Below are 19,061 nucleotides of genomic sequence, written 5' to 3'. Positions count from 1 at the left end.
GGCACAGGCAGTAATCCCGAGATTATTACCTTTGAGGTCCTGCTTCTCAACTTCCTTCCTAACTCCCTGTAGTCTGTTTTCAGGACCTCCTCCCTTTTCCTACCCATGTTGTTGGTACCAATATATACCGCAATCTCTGGCTGTTCTCCTTCCCAGTTGGACCAAATGGTCCAAGTCTGTTCCGAAGTATTATGGAAGTGTTATCTTAATGTAAATTGGGTTAAATTTTTCAATTTTATTTTAGTTTAGATTTTGCTGTTTTCTCAAAACCAGGTATTTTCAGTGAAGAGACTACTCTAAAGTCGCAAACACGAGGAAATCTGCAGATGCTGGAATTTCAAGCAACACACATCAAAGTTTCTGGTGAACACAGCAGGCCAGGCAGCATCTCGAGAAAGAGGTACAGTCGACGTTACGGGCGGAGACCCTTCGTCAGGACTAACTGAAGGAAGAGCTAGCAAGAGATTTGAAAGTGGGAGGGGGAGGGGGAGACCCAAAATGATAGGAGAAGACAGGAGGGGGAGGGATGGAGCCAAGAGCTGGACAGTTGATTGGCAAAAGCACCAATTAGTTCTCAAGAGCAACTAAGAATACAAGAATACTAAGAATAATGGTGAAATACTAATTTCATTTAAGAATATCTTATAGAAGTATTTTCAATGACAGAAACAAAAGAACATTAGAAGATAAAGGACTGGTCACTTAAAACAGAGGCAGAGTAGTGAATCTCCTCTAAAACTGGCAAGGAACATGCAAAAAGTGCAAAACACATGGGCTTTATTTAAATAAAAATTAATTATTTTATTATTTGAAAGAATTAGAAGGCAGTTGAAGCCTAGTAAATGTCAGTACAAGCCACCAGTGTGCATCATTCTTGCTGACATCTTGCATCTATGATATTTCAACACTCACTGAAGGAATAAAATTAAAACTACGGGTCTTGTGCAGATAGAAATAAACAAAAGAGTAATTCCACACTCCCAATTACAATGATTGAGCATCACACACACAAAAGCAGATGTCAAGAGTGGGAAAACAGCCAAAACCAGCAGATTATTTTCTTTATTTGGAAGGAATAAAGTAAAATACAACTATAAACAAATCTTCAACATACATTATAATAGAATTAATTGGGAAGATTGATTGGTTTCCATCTTATTGTGCTGGTTTTAAATGCAAGTAGTTGCTTAATATAAATAAGCAGATTTAAAAGGAAGGGAAAATAACAGTTTGACAAAGTGTTAACCTATTTTTGTGACAATCTTCAGATGATATTTTTCTAGCCCAAAAATCTAATGGCTTAATTTAAACATTGGGAGACACCAAAACTGAGGCTATAAATATGTGATCACTTACACAGCCAAAGAAGCAGTATGTACAACTCGTTATTGTTAGTTGCAGCTACCAAAATGAGTGGAATTAAGTGACAACTTGTTATGTACACGAGCCACAAAGGGACAGATGAATATGTGGTGAAATGAGGAGAGGTGTCCAGGCAAAAAATTGTTTATTATCATAAGAAATATTTTATGGATGAGTAATGGGGGGTGTGGGATACTAGAGAAAAGGGAATGTGCCTTGATTGGTCTCACAAGCACCAGGGAATCTCCCAAGAGTACAAGAGTTATCCTTGCCCAGTTTGTGCGTGACACAAGTGTACAAAGTCCTGCTGAGACACTAGGTACAGTATTGTCAAAAGGATAACAATTAGTTTTTAAAACATTCAAATGTTTGATCTTGGAACTAGACTTAAGTCATTGAACCCCAGTATTCTGGAAGTGGTGGCAGAGGAGCTTTGCAAAGGACCCACTTCTTTGGGGAGTATTGGCTATTGAGAGGTTCCTCTGGACAGTGACATAATCTGCTCCTCTTTAACTTGGGCACCTTTGTCTCCTGGGAACACTTCTTACTATTAAACTGATTGCATACAGGGCTCACCACTGAAACTTTAAAACACAAGTGACCTGGAACTTTTTTTTTTACCTTGATACACCACTTCCAAATTCTCTCCAAGAACATCAGTTTGCAATTCATACTCTGAACGGTCATGTTTTGGGTAGGGAGAAAAAGGTACCAAAAGCTGGCTTAATAGGAATTGAGTTGCCCAATTTCAGTCAAGAACCTGCAAAACAGATCCACAAGTGTTTTACTTTCCCTTTTGAAAGCCAAGATTATAGTTTCCTTTCCTGCTCATCAGCTCCACAAAACCTCCTGTAAACTTACTCCTATACAGTTGTAGACTCTTGCAAAGTCCACGGAGGAACATGATTAAAGGGATGATTGCTATGTGACCATTTCAGGTACACACATTCTTGATCAAAGCACTTACTTCAGGGAAACCGCGTGTCCTGTGGATTTAGTAGTGATGGAGAAGGGGAGGGGGGTTGTATTTGTCCAGGTAACCAAAGTACCAAATTCTAGAGACAGAAGCATGAATTTTTAAATCACAAAACAAGGTAATAAAAGATTATGTGCTTATTTAGATTTCTGATGCACACAGATTGATATAAAAATTAATTAACTCAATTCCATGGGTGTCACAGGCATAGAATTATGATCTACACAATGATCTGTTGAGAGAGGTTTTCCATGAAGCATAGTTGATAAAAGGAAGTATTGATGTATTGCAATTGAGACCATAATACACCTACTGAACTGTGAATGTAAACCACAAAATGACCACTGGACCATGAACCCAGAGCAGAACATGCTCAAGAAACAATTATCTGATGCTTCATCACTACTGCTTTACTCAATTCTTTACCCATTATTGACTTACGATGATACTTCTGGCTGTTAAAAGAACTTTTGTTTTAAAGTCAGTTTTTGGGTAACTTCAGGGGTCTACTTTCAGGGCGAGTTTTATGCTCAGTCTGTTGTCTGCCCAATCTCATCAGCTCATCGTTCATTGTCTGCCCAATCTCGATCAGCTCATCGTTCATTGTCTGCCCGATCTACTCATCATTCATTATGACAAAGCAGCAAGTGCAATGTCACACACTGCGGTTGAGTTTCAGAACCTACCTCTGCCTGGTCAAGATTGAGAACAAATGGAAAAGATTGGGCATAAAACTCAAGTCTCCCACAATCCAGATCAGAATGGAATACGGGGAGCTAGCAGTATAGAGAGTACAATCCAAGTCCTTACTTACCCAGATTGCCAATAGTCACATCACTGAGTTGGTATTCAGTTTAAAAACTAATCCACACCTGTAATTCTGATGCTCCTGACAAAGTCAGTCTGTTCTAACGTGCTCTTTCTCAACAACCTTGCTCTCTAGCTTAAAACTCTGTAGCTAATAGTAACCAGTCCCAGCTGCACTCCACAGTCCCTTCCTACACTCTAGTTGGATTTACACCTTTCACTGTTCCATGAGCACATAACAACTAAGCCAGGGTGAATCTTGAGGGTCATGTCTTGCAGTTGCAATGAGAGGGTGGGAAGGGAATGTTGGTATGTCAGTCCCACACATTCAGCAAGGACAATCTGCTGGAACAGCTGAGTTCTCAGTGGGGCCATGAGCAAAACAACTTAATGGTACACCAGGTCTGAGAGTGGGAAAGACCACTTAAAAAACTAGAAAAGAAATTTACACCCATTTCATTAAAAAGAAAATTAGCCCACTACAAATGCCCTTGGGAGGAGTAAAAGTTGGCGAAAGGAAATCTCAAATGTAACGCTTATGCAACAGCACAGTGCACATTAAACAGGTCAGTACCAGCACAATAACACAGAAACCAGTACAACAGCCTGGAGATGTGCACCCAGCGACCCAGAGACAGGCTTCAAAGCAGTGGCTGCTGGAAGTAGTTAGAATGCTGCTGGGGGAGAGGCTGAGCCTGGGACGTCATGGGGTAGCCTGCAGCCAAAGATGCACTGACTGTAGTGTTCTGATAGGCAGACATGTCGCTGCTCAATCCTACTTGAGCTGTGTACGGGGTGGCAGGTCCACTTGTCACCTGGAGACTTGCTGCTTGGTTCATGTACGTTGGTGGTGCTCCAGTGCTGTAGAACAAATAGAAAACATGTTGCCCAAATCACTGTTTCATTACTTATCCCCAGTTACATAACCTTTATCAGAGGAATGTCAGCAATGATACTGAAAATCCTGGATGGAAGGAGATAATCGACACAGATGCACCTCAAGGATGCGTGCTTAGCCACCATTCTACTCTCTCTACACTCACGACTGTGTGATCTATAAATTCACCAAAGGCACAACTGTTGTTGACTGAATCTCAGGTCCTGACAACAACTGCGCGCTCATGTCAGCAAGACCAAGGAATTGATTGTGGAATTCAGGAAGGGGAAATCAGAAGAAGATACACTTTTCCCCAGGGCAGAAATGGCTAAGACAAGGAGAAAGCTTGAGGAGAGGGGATGTCAGGGGCAGACAAGAGTGGTGGGGGCATGGAATAAGCTGCCGGGGTGGTGGTAGAGGTAGATATATTAGGGACATTTAAGAGTCTCTTAGATGGAATTGATCTTGGAGTAGATTAAAAGATAAGTCATACTGTGTGCCAAAGGGCCTGTACTTTACTGTTCTACGTGCCTGTTTCTCATTGAGGTGGAAAGGGTGAGCTGCTTCAAGCTCCTGGGCATCTCAGAGAGTCTACCCTGGGACCAACATATTGATGCAATCACAACGCAAGTACACCAGTGGCTCTACTTCATTGGGAATTCGAGGAGATTTGGTACGCCAACAAAGACTCTTATAAACATTTACAGAGATACAGTGGGGAGCATTCTGACTGGTATGGACACTCCAGTGCTCTAATCCTTGGCCATTTTGCAGCTTGCACCAGCAGATTCAAGAACAGCTCCTTCCCTTCAACCATTCAGTTCCAGAACCAACAGGCACAACAACCTTAATCACTACAGTTTAGGAACACCAACCACTTTGCACAATGGATTATTTTTGTTCCAATTGTTATTTCTCATAAAAAGTGTAGTATTTATTTTAAGTTTTTCACTTTGTAGAGATGTTTTCACTTTGACACAAAAGTGTCTTTTTCTGTTGATCAGTGTCAAAAAAGCCAAAATAAATCAACTGTGATTCAATGTAGTAAAGCAATAAAACATGAAAACTTCCATGGGGTGGGGGGGAGGGGGTGGGATGAATACTTTTTACAGGCACTGTACCTATGCTGCTCCTGCAAGCAAGGTTTACATTACAACTGTGCATTTCTGTATTTCTGCATATGACAATATGACAGTAAAAGCTCAGAAGTGAACAGAGGGCAAGGTGAACTTCCTTGTCTTGTTCTTCTGGCCTTTCAAGAGAAGCGAGAAACAAAACCTGGCTTCGAAAACAAACCCTGCCAGGAACAGGAAGCCACTGCAAATACAGGGCAAACCACAGGTTGCACTCCCCCAAATGGTATGCTGGAGAGCTCAGGCTGGGCATTGGGCTCCACAGTCAGCACGATAGCTTAAACCAAAACTTAATGTTTTGACCTATTAACAACCTTAATGACCTATTGTCTCAGCTTGCTCCTGCCCCACCAAACTCATTTCTGCATACTTCGAGACTGTTTTATCCCCCCTTGTTCAATCCCTCTATAAAGATGAAGCCACACTCAGGCTGGAGGAACAACACCTTATATTACATATGGGTAGCCTCCAACCTGATGGCATGAACATTGACTTCTCAAACTTCCGCTAATGCCCCACCTCCCCCTCATACCCCATCCGTTATTTATTTATATACACACATTCTTTTTCTCACTCTCCTTTTTCTCCCTCTGTCCCCCCTCACTATACCCCTTGCCCATCCTCTGGGCTTCCCCCCTCCCCCTTTTCTTTCGCCCTAGGCCTCCTGTCCCATGAACCCCTCATATCCCTTTTGCCAATCAACTGTCCAGCTCTTGGCTCCATCCCTCCCCCTCCTGTCTTCTCCTATCATTTTGGATCTCCCCCTCCCACTTCCAAATCTCTTACTAGCTCTTCTTTCAGTTAGTCCTGACGAAGGGTCTTGGCCCGAAACGTCAACTGTACCTCTTCCTAGAGATGCTGCCTGGCCTGCTGCGTTCACCAGCAACTTTGATGTGTGTTTCTTAATGTTGTTAACAAATTTGTGCCTTATATGTCTAAGAAATGATGTGGTGGTGTCGGAAGGTCTGGGGAGGTCCATGAGAATGATCCTGGGAATAAAAGGTATGGGGATTAAAGCAGAGGTTGATAGGTTCTTGATTAGCAACTGTGTTAAAGGTTACAGGGAGGAGGCAGGCGAATGGGCTTGAGGGGGAAAATAAATCCATGATGGAATGATGGAGCAGTCTTGATAGGGAAAATGGCCTAATTCTGTTCCTATATCTTATGGTCTAAGTCGTGCGAGAGTCCAATGGACTGAGCCACAAAGAAAAGTAGTCAGCCTGAAGTTGGATAGAGTCTGATTAATGCTGTTTTGTTTGGCTACCTTCATGTATGGCTGAATGATAATTAAACTTGAACTTGATCTACTGGTATTGACACACCTACATAGTTTTACTCTGTTACTGGACACTCCCTAAACGAGGACCAGCCTTTGGTCATGTGTCATCTCAATAAACCCAAGTGAGCACTTCTGGGGAAGGCATCAGGAGGTCAACCTTTCACAGTCACTGTACCTTATATAGGGAGCCTGACTGCTCTGGTTTGCATTGGGGGGCAGAGATCTCAGCGCACCAATCTGATCTGGTCCTACACTGTAGCCCTGGCTTGCCGCTACCTGGGAGATGCCTGCTGCCATGTAGGCTGCACTCGGAGACTGTCCTCGATACACCTGTGGAGAACAAAGGCAAGATTTTAAGTCAACATTTTTCAAAAGTAGTAGAGTCAGACTGTTAGTACAGAAAGAGGCCCAATGTTTACATGTGTGTGCTCTGAATTCCAGCATCTGCAGATTTTCTCTTGTTTGTGTTAAGAGGCCCAATTTGTCCACACGAACCAATGTGCCTACCTGAGCTGCTTCTATTTCCCTGTGTTTGACCCACATGCCTCTAAACTTTCCCTATCCAAGCACCTGACCAAACGTCCTTAAAATGTTGTATTTGTACATTAGGGACAATTTAAGAGACACATAGGCCCATGGATGATAGAAAAATGGAGGATTATGTTGGAGGGAAGGGTTATATTGATTTTTAGAATGAAGAAGGATGAGAAGTGACTTGATATAGGTGTACAAAATGATAAGCAGCACATGTAAGAGTGGACAGTCAGACTTTTCCCCAAGACACAAATGGCTAACAGGAAGGGCATAATTTTAAGGGGACCAGAGGAAAATATAGGGTGATGTCAAATGTAAGCATTCCTTTAAAACAGAGTTGTGGGTATGTGGAATGCCCTGCCAGATTGGTGGTAGCAACACACACAAAATGCTGGAGGAACTCAGCAGGCCAGGCAGCATCTATGGAAAAATATACAGTCGACGTTTCCAGCTGAAACAAGGGCTTCCAGCATCTGCAGGTTTTCTCTTGTTTGAGATTGGTGGTAGAGGAAGATACAATGGGGCATTTAAGGAACATTTTAGTACGCACATGGATGATAGAAAAATAGAGGACTATGTGGGGGGGGGTGGGGTGAGAAGGGTTAGATTGATCTTAGAGTAGGTTAAAAGGTCAGCACACATTGTGGGTTACAGGGCCTGTATTGTGCTATTATGTTCTATGTTTAAATTTATTATCAAAGTTTGCATATGTCATCGTATACTACCCTATTCTATGTATGTGCCTCCACTATCTCCTCTGGCAGCTCACTCCTTACTCTCACCACCCTTCGCATGAAAATTGCACCTCTAGTCCCCTTAAATCTTTTTCCTCTCTCACCACTAATCTAAGCCTTCTAGTTTTAGACTCCCCTATGCTGGGGGCGGAAAAAAAAGACTGGAAAATCTGTAGATATACTGTAGGTATGTTAGCAATTTGGTAACTGAATTAATAAGCAATAGAAAGCAGAGGATGTTTTCTTAACTGGGAACTAATTGCTGTGAACTTCCCCATGGGAGTTAGTACATGGATCACTGCAAAGCAATGTCACTCCTCACAATATAGACAGTCTCTGAACTGGTCTTGCAGCTGGTTCAGCTGATTTAAACCCTTGCACTTTTACCATTTGCCTGCACTTCACGTTCTCTGTAAGTTTTACAATTTATTCTGCATTAGACCATAAGACCATAAGACAAAGGAGCAGAAGCAGGCCATTCGGCCCATCGAGTCTGCTCCGCCATTTTATCATGAGCTGATCCATTTTATCCTAATTTAGTCCCACTGCCCCGCCTTCTCACCATAACCTTTGATGCCCTGGCTACTCAGATACCTATTAATCTCTGCCTTAAAGACACCCAATGACTTGGCCTCCACTGCTGCCCATGGCAACAAATTCCATAGATTCACCACCCTCTGAATAAAAAATTTTTTTTTGCATTTCTGTTCTGAAAGGGCGCCCTTCAATCCTGAAGTCATGCCCTCTCGTACTAGACTCCCCCATCATGGGAAACAACTTTGCCACATCCACTCTGTCCATGCCTTTAACATTCGAAATGTTTCTATGAGGTCTCCCCTCATTCTTCTAAACTCCAAGGAATACAGTCCAAGAGCGGACAAACGTTCCTCATATGTTAACCCTCTCATTCCCGGAATCATTCTAGTGAATCTTCTCTGTACCCTCTCCAACGTCAGCACATCCTTTCTTAAATAAGGAGACCAAAACTGCCCACAGTACTCCAAGTGAGGTCTCACCAGTGCCTTATAGAGCCTCAACATCACATCCTGTCTACCTCAATGCACAGTATAATGGATTGATCTGTACAAACAGTCTGTGAACTTTTCACTCTCTTGCAGATGCGACAATAATAAACCTTTACCAATAATGGCAACCAAAGAGAAGATGGCGGCGCGATGGCAGCGCGCACAGCCTCTCCGGTAATGAATATCTGTTATCTGTCAAGTAGGGGACTGTGCACAATTCTGATTTGATGGAGACAGATGTGAGTGCATAGCAGAACATCTGGAAAACTTCTGAAATGACTGCTTTGCTACCGCTGCTACTGTGTGGTAACCAGAATCTCTGGAGCTGTAGGCCTCGAAATCCTCGGCTTTGCGTGTTTCAGCGGCCAGGGAGAGGTCAAAGGCGCTCGGCAGAGGATGGCGCTCGGTAGGCTGTATCAGAGAGGCTGCTCAGAAGCTTGGAGTTTTCGGACGGATGGACTCAGGGTTGGCTGCTTCCAAGGTATCGGCAAGTTGACGGTGCCTGGAGGTTTATGGCAGGGAGTTTCTCTCTTTTGACGCCGCTATCGGGGACTCGGGAGTCGATCGGCTCGGGGACTTCGAGACTTTTTTTTTACTGTGCCTATGGACTGTTCTTCATCAAATCATGGTATTGCTTTGCACTGCTGTAACTATATGTTATAATTATGTAGTTTTGTCAGTGTTAGTCTTTGGTCTGTCTTGTTTTCTGTGATATCACACTGGAGAAACATTGTATCATTTCTTAATGCATGTATGCATTTCTAAATGACAATAAAAGACTGACTGAGTGTTCTCATAATCTAACCTTCAAGGCACTGGCATCCAGGAACTCTGTGACGATAATTCCACTGAGTATCAGGGGTCTACAGTTACATCCTTTCTTGATGGAGATTCACTGTGGACATCTGGTGACAATATCATTTATCTGTCCCATTTTAAATGCTGACCTGGCTGCTATCTATGACTCCAAGTTTCCTACCACATCATGGAACCAACCTGCATTGGGACAGAGCCCGACTGTTGTGTGTAGAAACCCTGAGCTTGTGACTGGGTCTGAGGCTTGGGGTATATAGAAGAGTACAGAGGCACATCATTCATCAATTTGTTGTACAGCTCCAGGGCCTCTAAGACTTTCAAGTTCAGCTCCGACAGCTCTGAGTGCTTCCTGAATAAGAGAATAATGAGGTCATATGAGAGGTATACATTTTATACAAAGAACAAACATAAAAAGACCTTGCATACCATTATATTTAAATATTAAATTTAAACTTAATATGATTTGTCAAAACACGTGACCCATTTCAACTGTGAATAAAAAGTCACGTTGAAACTCCCCTGACACTTCGTCCATGAACAGAATGTACCATAATAGTCCTCAGCAAACTATTTTCCAGATGTTACATGAACATTGATGCTAGCCAACTGGAATTTCTGTCATAGTATTGTCCAACCACTGCATGTACATTGAATATACACTTCACTCCAAAAGACTGCAAGATGTTGGAGCAGAATTAGGCCATTTGGCCCATCGAGTCTGCTCCACCATTCCACCATGGCTGATCCATTTCCCTCTCAGCCCCAGTCTCCTGCCTTCTTCCCCATAACCCTTCATGCCCTAACTAATCAAGAACCCATCAACCTCTGCCTTAAATATACCCAATTACTTGGCCTCCACAGCTGCCCGTGACAACAAATACCGATTCACCACTCTCTGGATAAAGAAATTCCTCATCTCCATTCTCAAAGGATGTCCCTCTATTCTGAAGCTGTGCCCTCAGAACAAGATTCCTCCACCACAGGAAACATCCTCTCCATATCCACTCTATCAAGGCCTTTCAACATTCGATAGGTTTCAATTAGATCCCCCCTCCATTCTTCTGAATTCTAGTGAGTACAAGCCCAGAAACATCAAATGTCCTCATATGATAAGCCTTTCAATTCCAAAATCATTTTTGTGAACCTCCTTTGAACCCTCTCCAATGTCAGCAAAACCTTTCTTAGACAGATGGGCCCAAAACTGCTCATAATACTCCAAGTGAGACCGCACCAGTGCTCTAAAAAGCCACATTACATACTTGGTTTTATATTCTAATGCTCTCAAAATGAATGCCAACATCGCCTTTGCCTTCCTCACCACCAACTCAACCTGCAGATTAACGAGGGCTCTCAAGTCCCTTTGCACCTCTCATTTTTCAATTTTCTCTCTGATTTCTTCTACCAAAGTTCCTGACACTGTATTCCATTTGCCACTTATTAGCCCATTCTCCTAATCTGTCTAAATCCTTCTGTAGCCTCCCTGCTTCCTCAATATTACCTGCTCCTCCACCTATCTTCGTATCACCCACCAAGCCATCAATTCCTTCATTTAAATCATTGATACATAATGTAAAAAGAAGTGATCTCAACACAGACCCCTGTGGAAAGGCTCCCTTTATTCACACTCTTTGTCTATTGCCAATCAGCCATTGATTTATCCACGCTGGTATCTCTCCTGCAAGATCATGAGCTCATAGCTTGTTTAACAGCCTCATGTGTGACACCTTGTCAAAGGCCTTCTGAAAATCCAAGTACACAACATCAACCAATTCTTTTTCTATGCTGCTTGTTACTTCTTCAAAGACTTCCAACAGAATTGTCAGGCCAGATATTCCCTTAAGGAAACCATGTTGACTTCAGCCTATTTTATCATGTGCCTCAAGTATCCCGATAAAACACACCCGTAACAATTAATTCCAACATCTTCCCAACCACTGAGGTCAGACTAGCAGGCCCAGAACCTTTCTTCTGTCTCTCTCTTCTTGAAGAGTGGGTGAACTTGCAGTTTCCTAGACCTCCGGAACCATGCAGCGTCTATTGTTTTTTGAAAGATTATTAATGCCCCCACAATTGCTCAGCCACTTCTTTCAGAAGCCTTGGGTGTAGACCATCTGGTCCAGGTGATTTATCAACCATCAGACTTTTCAGTTTCCCAAGCACATTCTCCTAGTAATGGCAACTTCACTCACTTTCGTCCACCGATACTCTCAATCCTCTGGCATACTACTAGTTGTTACACAGTGAAGACTGATGCAAAATGCTTATTCAGTTTGTCCATCATTTCCTTAACCCCCATTACTACCTCGCCAGCATCATTTTCTAGTAGTCCAATATCTACTCTCACGTTTCTTTTACTCTTTATATATCTAAAGAAACTTTTGGTGTCCTCTTTAATATTATTGGCCAGCTTATCTCCATATTCCATCTTTTCTTTCATAATGACTTTTTTAAGCTGCCTCCTGTTGATTTTTAAAAGCTACCTAATCCTCTAACTTCTCTCTAATTTTTGCTCTATTGTATGCCCTCTCTTTGGCTTTTTTTTTTAAATTTTATTTTTATTTGGATAAGGAGTTCACAATTATCATGTACTTTTTTCACACATATAACCTTTTCCAATTTTTTTATATGTATAAAACTACAATTATTTATACATTCTTAAGTACACATTGAGATGATATAAAAGCAAAATAAACATTTAAATAGATAATTATGTACTGCGGTAAATCTAACCTATTAGGCTAAGTAATGAAATTAGTTGTTAAGAAAAATGGTAATAATAGTTTCCATACAACCCTTCTGGACCATTTCCACTGGTCCAAAATGTTGCATACAAGCCTATATACCAACCATTGTAGGTGTTTATATCCCAATTTGTTCGTGCTTGTTCCTGCCCGCAGACATAATTATCCAATCCCTATGTACTTATTTACTTAATTTTTTCATTTTTTTTTATCCCTTTCCCAAATCTTTCCCTTTACTTGTGTTAATTCTCTATTTTCCAAAAAAAAACAACAAACATTTAGACTAGGGGTGCTTACGTTAGCAATATTACTGCGTTGATGAGAAGAGCAATATAAATCATTAGGAGAGTCATCTAAAGTCTGCTCGCATTGGGGTTATATATTCAATCCATTTATTCCAGATTTGATAAAATGTTTCTTTTTGAGTTCTCAGGGAGTAGGTCAACTTTTCCATTTTAAGTATTTCCAAGATAATTTCGTACCAATCTTCTAATGTAGGTGGTATTGGATTTAGCCATTTTCTAGTGATTGATTTCTTACTTGCCGCTAAGAGGGCCTGCAGCAACTTTATATCTTCCTTCTGTTCAAGGAACAATACATGCCCCAAATAGAGCGTCTCAAAGTTCAGAGGTATCTGGGACCTAAATACCTTAACTAATGTTCTATGAATACCTTCCCAAAATAGACTTAATTTAGGGCAATCCCAGAAAATATGAAAATGATTTGCCTCCTTGGAGCCGCACCTTCTCCAACACATCACATTTGTATCTTTATATTTTTCCTGATATGGGGTCTTGAAGTATCTTATAATATTTTTCCAACAATGTTCTCTCCAAGTCAAAGAATTAGTCGAGGACCATTGAAAGCTGCAGATTTTCCCCCAAGCCTCCTCTGAAAGTACCAACCCCGCTTCTTTCTCCCACTTCTCTTTAATATACAATGTATTTACATTTTTAGCATGGGAGAGTGCATTATATAGGCGAGAAACTGATTTACTAGGTATTGAACTGCAAGCCAAATTCAGAATCTTGAAAAGTTCTAATTCTACTGTTGATAGGTCTGTATATCTACAACTCTGGTTAACATAGTTTCGTATTTGAAGGTACCTAAAAAAGTCATTATGTTCTAGGCCATGTTTGTCCTGCAGGATTTGGAAACTTTGTAATACTCTTTTATCTATAAATGAGAGGTAGGTTGTAAGACCTTTCTTTATCCATAGCTCAAATCTTTTATCTCCTCTGTTGGGAAGGAATTCGGTATCATATGCACACCATCTAAAGAGTTTTAGCATGTTATTAATTCCACATGAATTAACCACCTTCTGCCATACTTTTAATGTAAGATTTATCCAAGCATTATTAAATTTTTCCAACTGGGCCATCAATCCTTTGTCAGCTATTGAGGCCTGAAGAGGAAAACTGTCAACTAATCCAAATTCTATTTCCTTCCATCTAGCCTTATATTCCCTATTACACCAATATAACAGAGGGGTTATCTGTGAGGCATAAAAATAATTTCTCAGGCAAGGAAGAACCATACCTCCTCTTTCCTTCCCTAACTGTAAGGTGTTATATCGAATTCTAGGTTTCCTTCCTTGCCAAATGAAGCGGAAAATCCATTTGTCCCATTCCCTGAATTGATTATCATCCACCTCCACTGATAAAGTACGGAAAAGATATAATAACCGAGGAAGAATATTCATTTTTATAGTATTTATCCTTGAATTTAAACTTAAAAAGGGGATAAGATTCCATCTATGCATATCTGCTTTTATCTCTGAGATTAATGGCCCATAATTTACCTGTGACAGTGTTGAAAGATCCTTCGGCAGGGTTATTCCTAAATATTTTAATGATTTAGCTTCCCACTTAAGATCGTATGTATCCTGCAATTTTTTGGATGGTGTATAATTTAGGGACATAACCTGCGTTTTCTTTACATTTATTTTATAACCTGATATTTTCCCAAAGTCATCCAACAGTGTAAACAATCCTATAAATGATTTTTCTGGTTCACTCAGATAGACCAAAACATCATCTGCGAATAACGCCACTTTCTGTTCAATCCCTGCCATCTTGATACCTTTTACGATTTTGCTCTGTCTTATTAGTTGGGCAAGTGGTTCAATATATAGTGCAAAAAGGAGAGGAGAAATTGGGCATCCCTGTCTAGTGCTTCTCTCTAAAATGAAGGAGTCAGAGAGGTCCCCATTTATCTTAATTCGGGCTGTTGGGCTGTCACACAGAGTCTGAATTACTTTAATAAACCTTTCTTGAAAGCTGAATCTTCCTAACACTCTGTATAGGAATGCCCAACTAACCGAATCAAAAGCTTTCTCAGCGTCCAATCCTACTACCATTGTCTCTGTCTCGTTCTTATTAACCTGTTCTAATATGTGCAGAGTTCTCCTTATGTTGTCCTGTGTTTGTCTTTGTTGAATAAATCCAGTCTGGTCTAAATGGATTAGGCCAGGTAAAAGCTTTTCCAATCTGCGCGCTAATATAGATGTAAATAGTTTGTAATCTAAATTAAGAACACTAATTGGCCGATAATTGCCACATTCTAGTTTATCTTTACCCTCTTTAGGAATAACTGAAATAATCGCTTCTCTCCAGGAAGGTGGAGTTTCTCCTCTCTGCAAGATCCAATTAAAGGTGTTAAGTAGTAATGGGGCTAACTGTGTCTTCAGGGACTTGTACCACTCTGAGGTCCCTCTCTTTGGCTTTTATGTTGACTTTGACTTCTCTTGTCAGCCACGGTTGTGTCATCTTGCCTTTGGAATACTACTACTATTTGGGATGTATGTACCCTGTGCCTTCCGATTGCTCCAGAAACTTCCACCATTGCTGCTTTACTGTCATCCCTGTTAGTGGCCCCTTCCAATCAATTATGGCCAATTCCTCTCTCATGCTTCTGTAATTCCCTTTACTGCACTGTAATATTGATATTTGACTTTAGCTTCTCCTTCTCAAATGCAGGGTGAATTTGATCATATTTATGATCACTGTAGTTCCAAAGGGTTCCTTTATTTTAAGCTCTCTAATCAATTCCCGTTCATTTCACAACACCCAATACAGAATAGCTGATCCCCTATGGGCTCAACCACTAGCTGCTCTTAAAAAGCTATCTTGCAGGCATTCTATAAATTCCACCTCTTGGGATCCAGCACCAACCTGATTTTCTCAATCTGCCTGCATATTGAAATCCCCTTGACTACCATAACATTGCCCTTTTGATATGTATTTTCTACCTCCCAAGGCACGAAATATGTGGTTGTAATTTGTACTCCACATCTTTGCTACTGTTCAGAGGTCTGTATACAACTCTCGTCAGGTTCTTTTTACCCTTGCAGTTTCTTAGCTCTACCCACAACGATTCTACACCTTCTGATCCTGAGTCAGCTCCCTTTTTTAAAAAAAAACAATAGAGCCATACCATCCCTTCTGCCTACCTATCAGTGATCCCCACGTCACACACGATAATCTATCACTGTGCTACAAGTTCATCTACCTTCTTTTGTATACTGTGTGCATTCAAATATAACACCTCCGGTCCTGTATTCATATTTTTTTTGATTTTGTCCCCCTTTTACTGCAATTTTGCCCTATCATCAGCCTGTCCTTGCTAGCAGTCTGGCTGTTTGTAAACCAACTACCCCATCCTCAGCCCTATCACTCAGGTTCCCATCCCCATGCCAAATTAGTTTAACCCCTCCTGAACAACTCTGGTATGTTTGTCCCCCCTCGGGTTCAGGTGTAACCCATCCCTTGTGTGCAGGTTGTACCTTCCCCAGACGAGGTCCCAATGATCGATAGACAAATTTGACCTCCTGCCCTCTCCCTCTGCACTAGTTTCTCAGCCACACATTTATCTGCCAAATGCTCCTATCCTCAGTGGCACGTGGCACAGGCAGAAGTCCAGAGATTACTACCCTGAAGGCACTGCTTTTCAACTTTCAACCCAGCTCGCTAAAATCTCTCTTCAGGACCTCCTCACCTTTCCTACCTATGTCATCAGTCCTGATATGTACCAAGACTTCAGACTTCTGGCTGTTCACCCTCCCCTTTTGGAGCGCTGTGAATCCAGTCCGAGAAACCCTGACCCTGGCACCTGGCAGGCAACATACCATAACCATACCATCCTCTAACTATGGAATCTCCTACAACTATTCTCCAAGTATCCCCAGTCTTATTTATTCTGCTATCCCCAGCATAGTGTTATCAGAAATTTAACCATGCTAGAGTTTGACTATAGAACAATACAGCACAGTACTGATCCTAAGGCTCACGAAGATTGTCCCAACCTTTTAACTAATCTACTCTGAGATCAGTCTTATTCTTCCCTCCCACATAGCCCTCCATTTTTGTTTCATCGATCTGCCTATCTAAGAATCTCTTATCTGCCTCTCCCACTACCCTGAGAGCACATTCCAGGCACCTACCACTCTGTTAAAAAAAACAATAACTAGCTCTGATATATTCTACAATTTCTTCCAATCATCTTAAAATTATGCCCACTTACACCCTCAGAAAAAGACACCGGCTATTCACTCTATTTATGCCTCTTATCATCTATCAGGTCACCTTTCATCCTCCTTTGCTCCAAAGAGAAAAGCCATAACTCACTCAAACTTCCCTCATAAGACACACTCTCTAAACCAGGCAACATTCCCAAGTTTGGCTTTCCAAGTGAATCACTTCACATTTTTATGGATTGAACTCCAATAGCCATTTCTCAGCCCAGCTCCACCCATCGGTAACCTATGATAACAATATACAGTGTGCGGTGACAAGGAACAAGCGCTTCACACTGGGCATTTCTGGGAGAGAGGGGATTCCATGAAAAGTCCAAGTAATAGACTTGCTGTAGTATAGCACAGAAACAGTTATTTTAGCCTGCTATGTTCACATGGACCATCACATTCCAACATAGTTAAAGAAAAATAATTATGCTCAGGATAAGTTAGCAGCTAATTACTGAGAACAGATGCATGCAGAGCAAAACCCATCCAGTAGGAATTCACTAACACCTGGCTCTTGGTGAAACAGCAGTTCAGATATTAAGGCAAATTTTAAGCTCAACATAGAAAAATGCCTCACTTCCTGGTAGTGATATCTCTCATAATCCTAGTGGCTCAGTCAGGCTTGAGCATAATGTGCCCTACAGTAAAACACTAGAGAATCTCCCTGTCTAAAGACTCCAAGGAATCACTCCAGTGGATCATCTTGCCTGGGTGAAGGTAATGTATGGCACAATTACATGCAGTGAACATACATTTACCTTAACATGTTAGAGGGGAACTATCAATTTACATTTGGGGAACCAATGTAAGAGATGGACTACATCAAAATTTCGTAGATTTGATGCTATATGCCTGTTGCCAAGCCTATGTCAGGAAAGGAGGGTATTGGAAGAATAGCACATGGCATTTTTTGGCCTGCATTCCTACCTGTCTATTTCTTCCAGCTTTTCATCAATGATTGGTCCCATTTGTTGACAGACATCTGGGAAAGAAGATACAAGACAAATAAATCTACAGGTCATTTACCAAATTTAAAACAGAGGGAAAGCAACAGGCTATAACATCAATTAACACATTTGCTTCACAACTGCACAGTTAGGAGCTGGGAAGGACAAAGCTCTGAAACCAGAGGCTGACCCACAGCCTCCCATTCACTACTATATACTCAAACAGTGACTTCCCACAGGAATCAACGAAACAAATTCCTGAACTGACCAGGTTAGTGAAGAGGCTTAGCTATAGTAATGTTCTAACATTACTGTAATGTTTGTGGTAGGAGAAACCCTGAACACCACACTCTCCCAGTCAAGTTCCCTCCTTTTGTACATCAGCACCCACCATATTGCCACAAACTGGACTGTTACTGTGGCTTTCCCCTAGGAGGCCGCCCCCTCAAAAAGCGCCTGACAATAAACACCTACTTATTAAAGCAAGAAATGATCACCGGGGACTCCTGCACGACCTAAACACAAGGGATTGTGCACCTGCTGGAAATCTCGAGCAACACAAAACAAAATGCTGGAGGAACTCAGCAGGCCCGGCAGCATCTATGAAGAGGAGTAAACTACCTGCACTACCCACCTGCCCTCCCTTCTCCTCTCCTGCGTGAGAACATTAGCCAAGCTCCTCCGATACATCACGGCAAGACACCGATTTACTTTCAATGACACAAGAGATTCTGCAGATGCTGAAAATCTAGAGTAGCACATATAAAATGCTGGAGGAACTCAGCAGGTCAGGCAGCATCTATGGAGAGGTCAACATGTCAGTCCAAGACCCTTCATCTTGGCCCAAAATGCTTTCTTTTCCCTTACATAGATGCTGCCTGTCCCAATGGGTATCTCCAGCATTTTGTATATGATTTATTTTCAAAGCTCATTTATAAAATAATTGCTTCCAATATTCATATTTGAAGACCCATTACCTTCTAAGTGGAGTAGCTCTGCTGAGTCGGGTTGCTGATCCGTTGGTATTGCATTCTGAAGCATCTGCAATACCTGGTCCATCTTGTCCTGCAATGTCAAAATAATATTAAAAGCAGAAGAAAGCAGACAGCCCAAACAGTTTTCCCTTTCACATATGGACAACCATATGCTTAATCTTCAAGAGCTACAGCTCGCCACATAGGACTTTATTCCCTGGAACATTAAGAGAATGAGGGGAGATTTGATAGAGGCATACTAAATTATGAGTAGAATAGATAGGATGCTTTTTCAGAGTTTGGGTGAGACTAGAATTAGAGGTCATGGGTTAGG

General features: G+C 41.5%; 1 protein-coding gene across 2 annotated transcripts in view; it reads right to left on the bottom strand.

Annotated features, from left to right (window-relative positions):
- Window positions 1–366: 366 nt before the first annotated feature.
- stam2 (signal transducing adaptor molecule (SH3 domain and ITAM motif) 2) overlaps window positions 367–19,061 on the bottom strand; it is an 81,555-nt gene continuing 62,860 nt past the window's right edge. The window contains exons 10-14 of one of the 2 annotated variants that reach the window (XM_063051347.1): window positions 18,731–18,818; window positions 17,734–17,788; window positions 9,724–9,892; window positions 6,610–6,764; window positions 367–4,006 (exon numbers count right to left, since the gene is read on the bottom strand). In XM_063051347.1, coding sequence (XP_062907417.1) covers window positions 3,787–4,006; window positions 6,610–6,764; window positions 9,724–9,892; window positions 17,734–17,788; window positions 18,731–18,818 — 687 coding nt within the window. In that variant the 3' untranslated portion in view covers window positions 367–3,786. The remainder of the gene's footprint in view (window positions 4,007–6,609; window positions 6,765–9,723; window positions 9,893–17,733; window positions 17,789–18,730; window positions 18,819–19,061) is intronic. The other variant, XM_063051346.1, reaches the window with a different exon arrangement.

This window comes from Mobula hypostoma, chromosome 6 (assembly GCF_963921235.1).
Source record: "Mobula hypostoma chromosome 6, sMobHyp1.1, whole genome shotgun sequence".
NCBI classification, from domain to species: domain Eukaryota; kingdom Metazoa; phylum Chordata; class Chondrichthyes; order Myliobatiformes; family Myliobatidae; genus Mobula; species Mobula hypostoma.
Note: the sequence above shows the minus strand (reverse complement) of the source record. Positions and strands in the feature narration are given on the sequence as shown.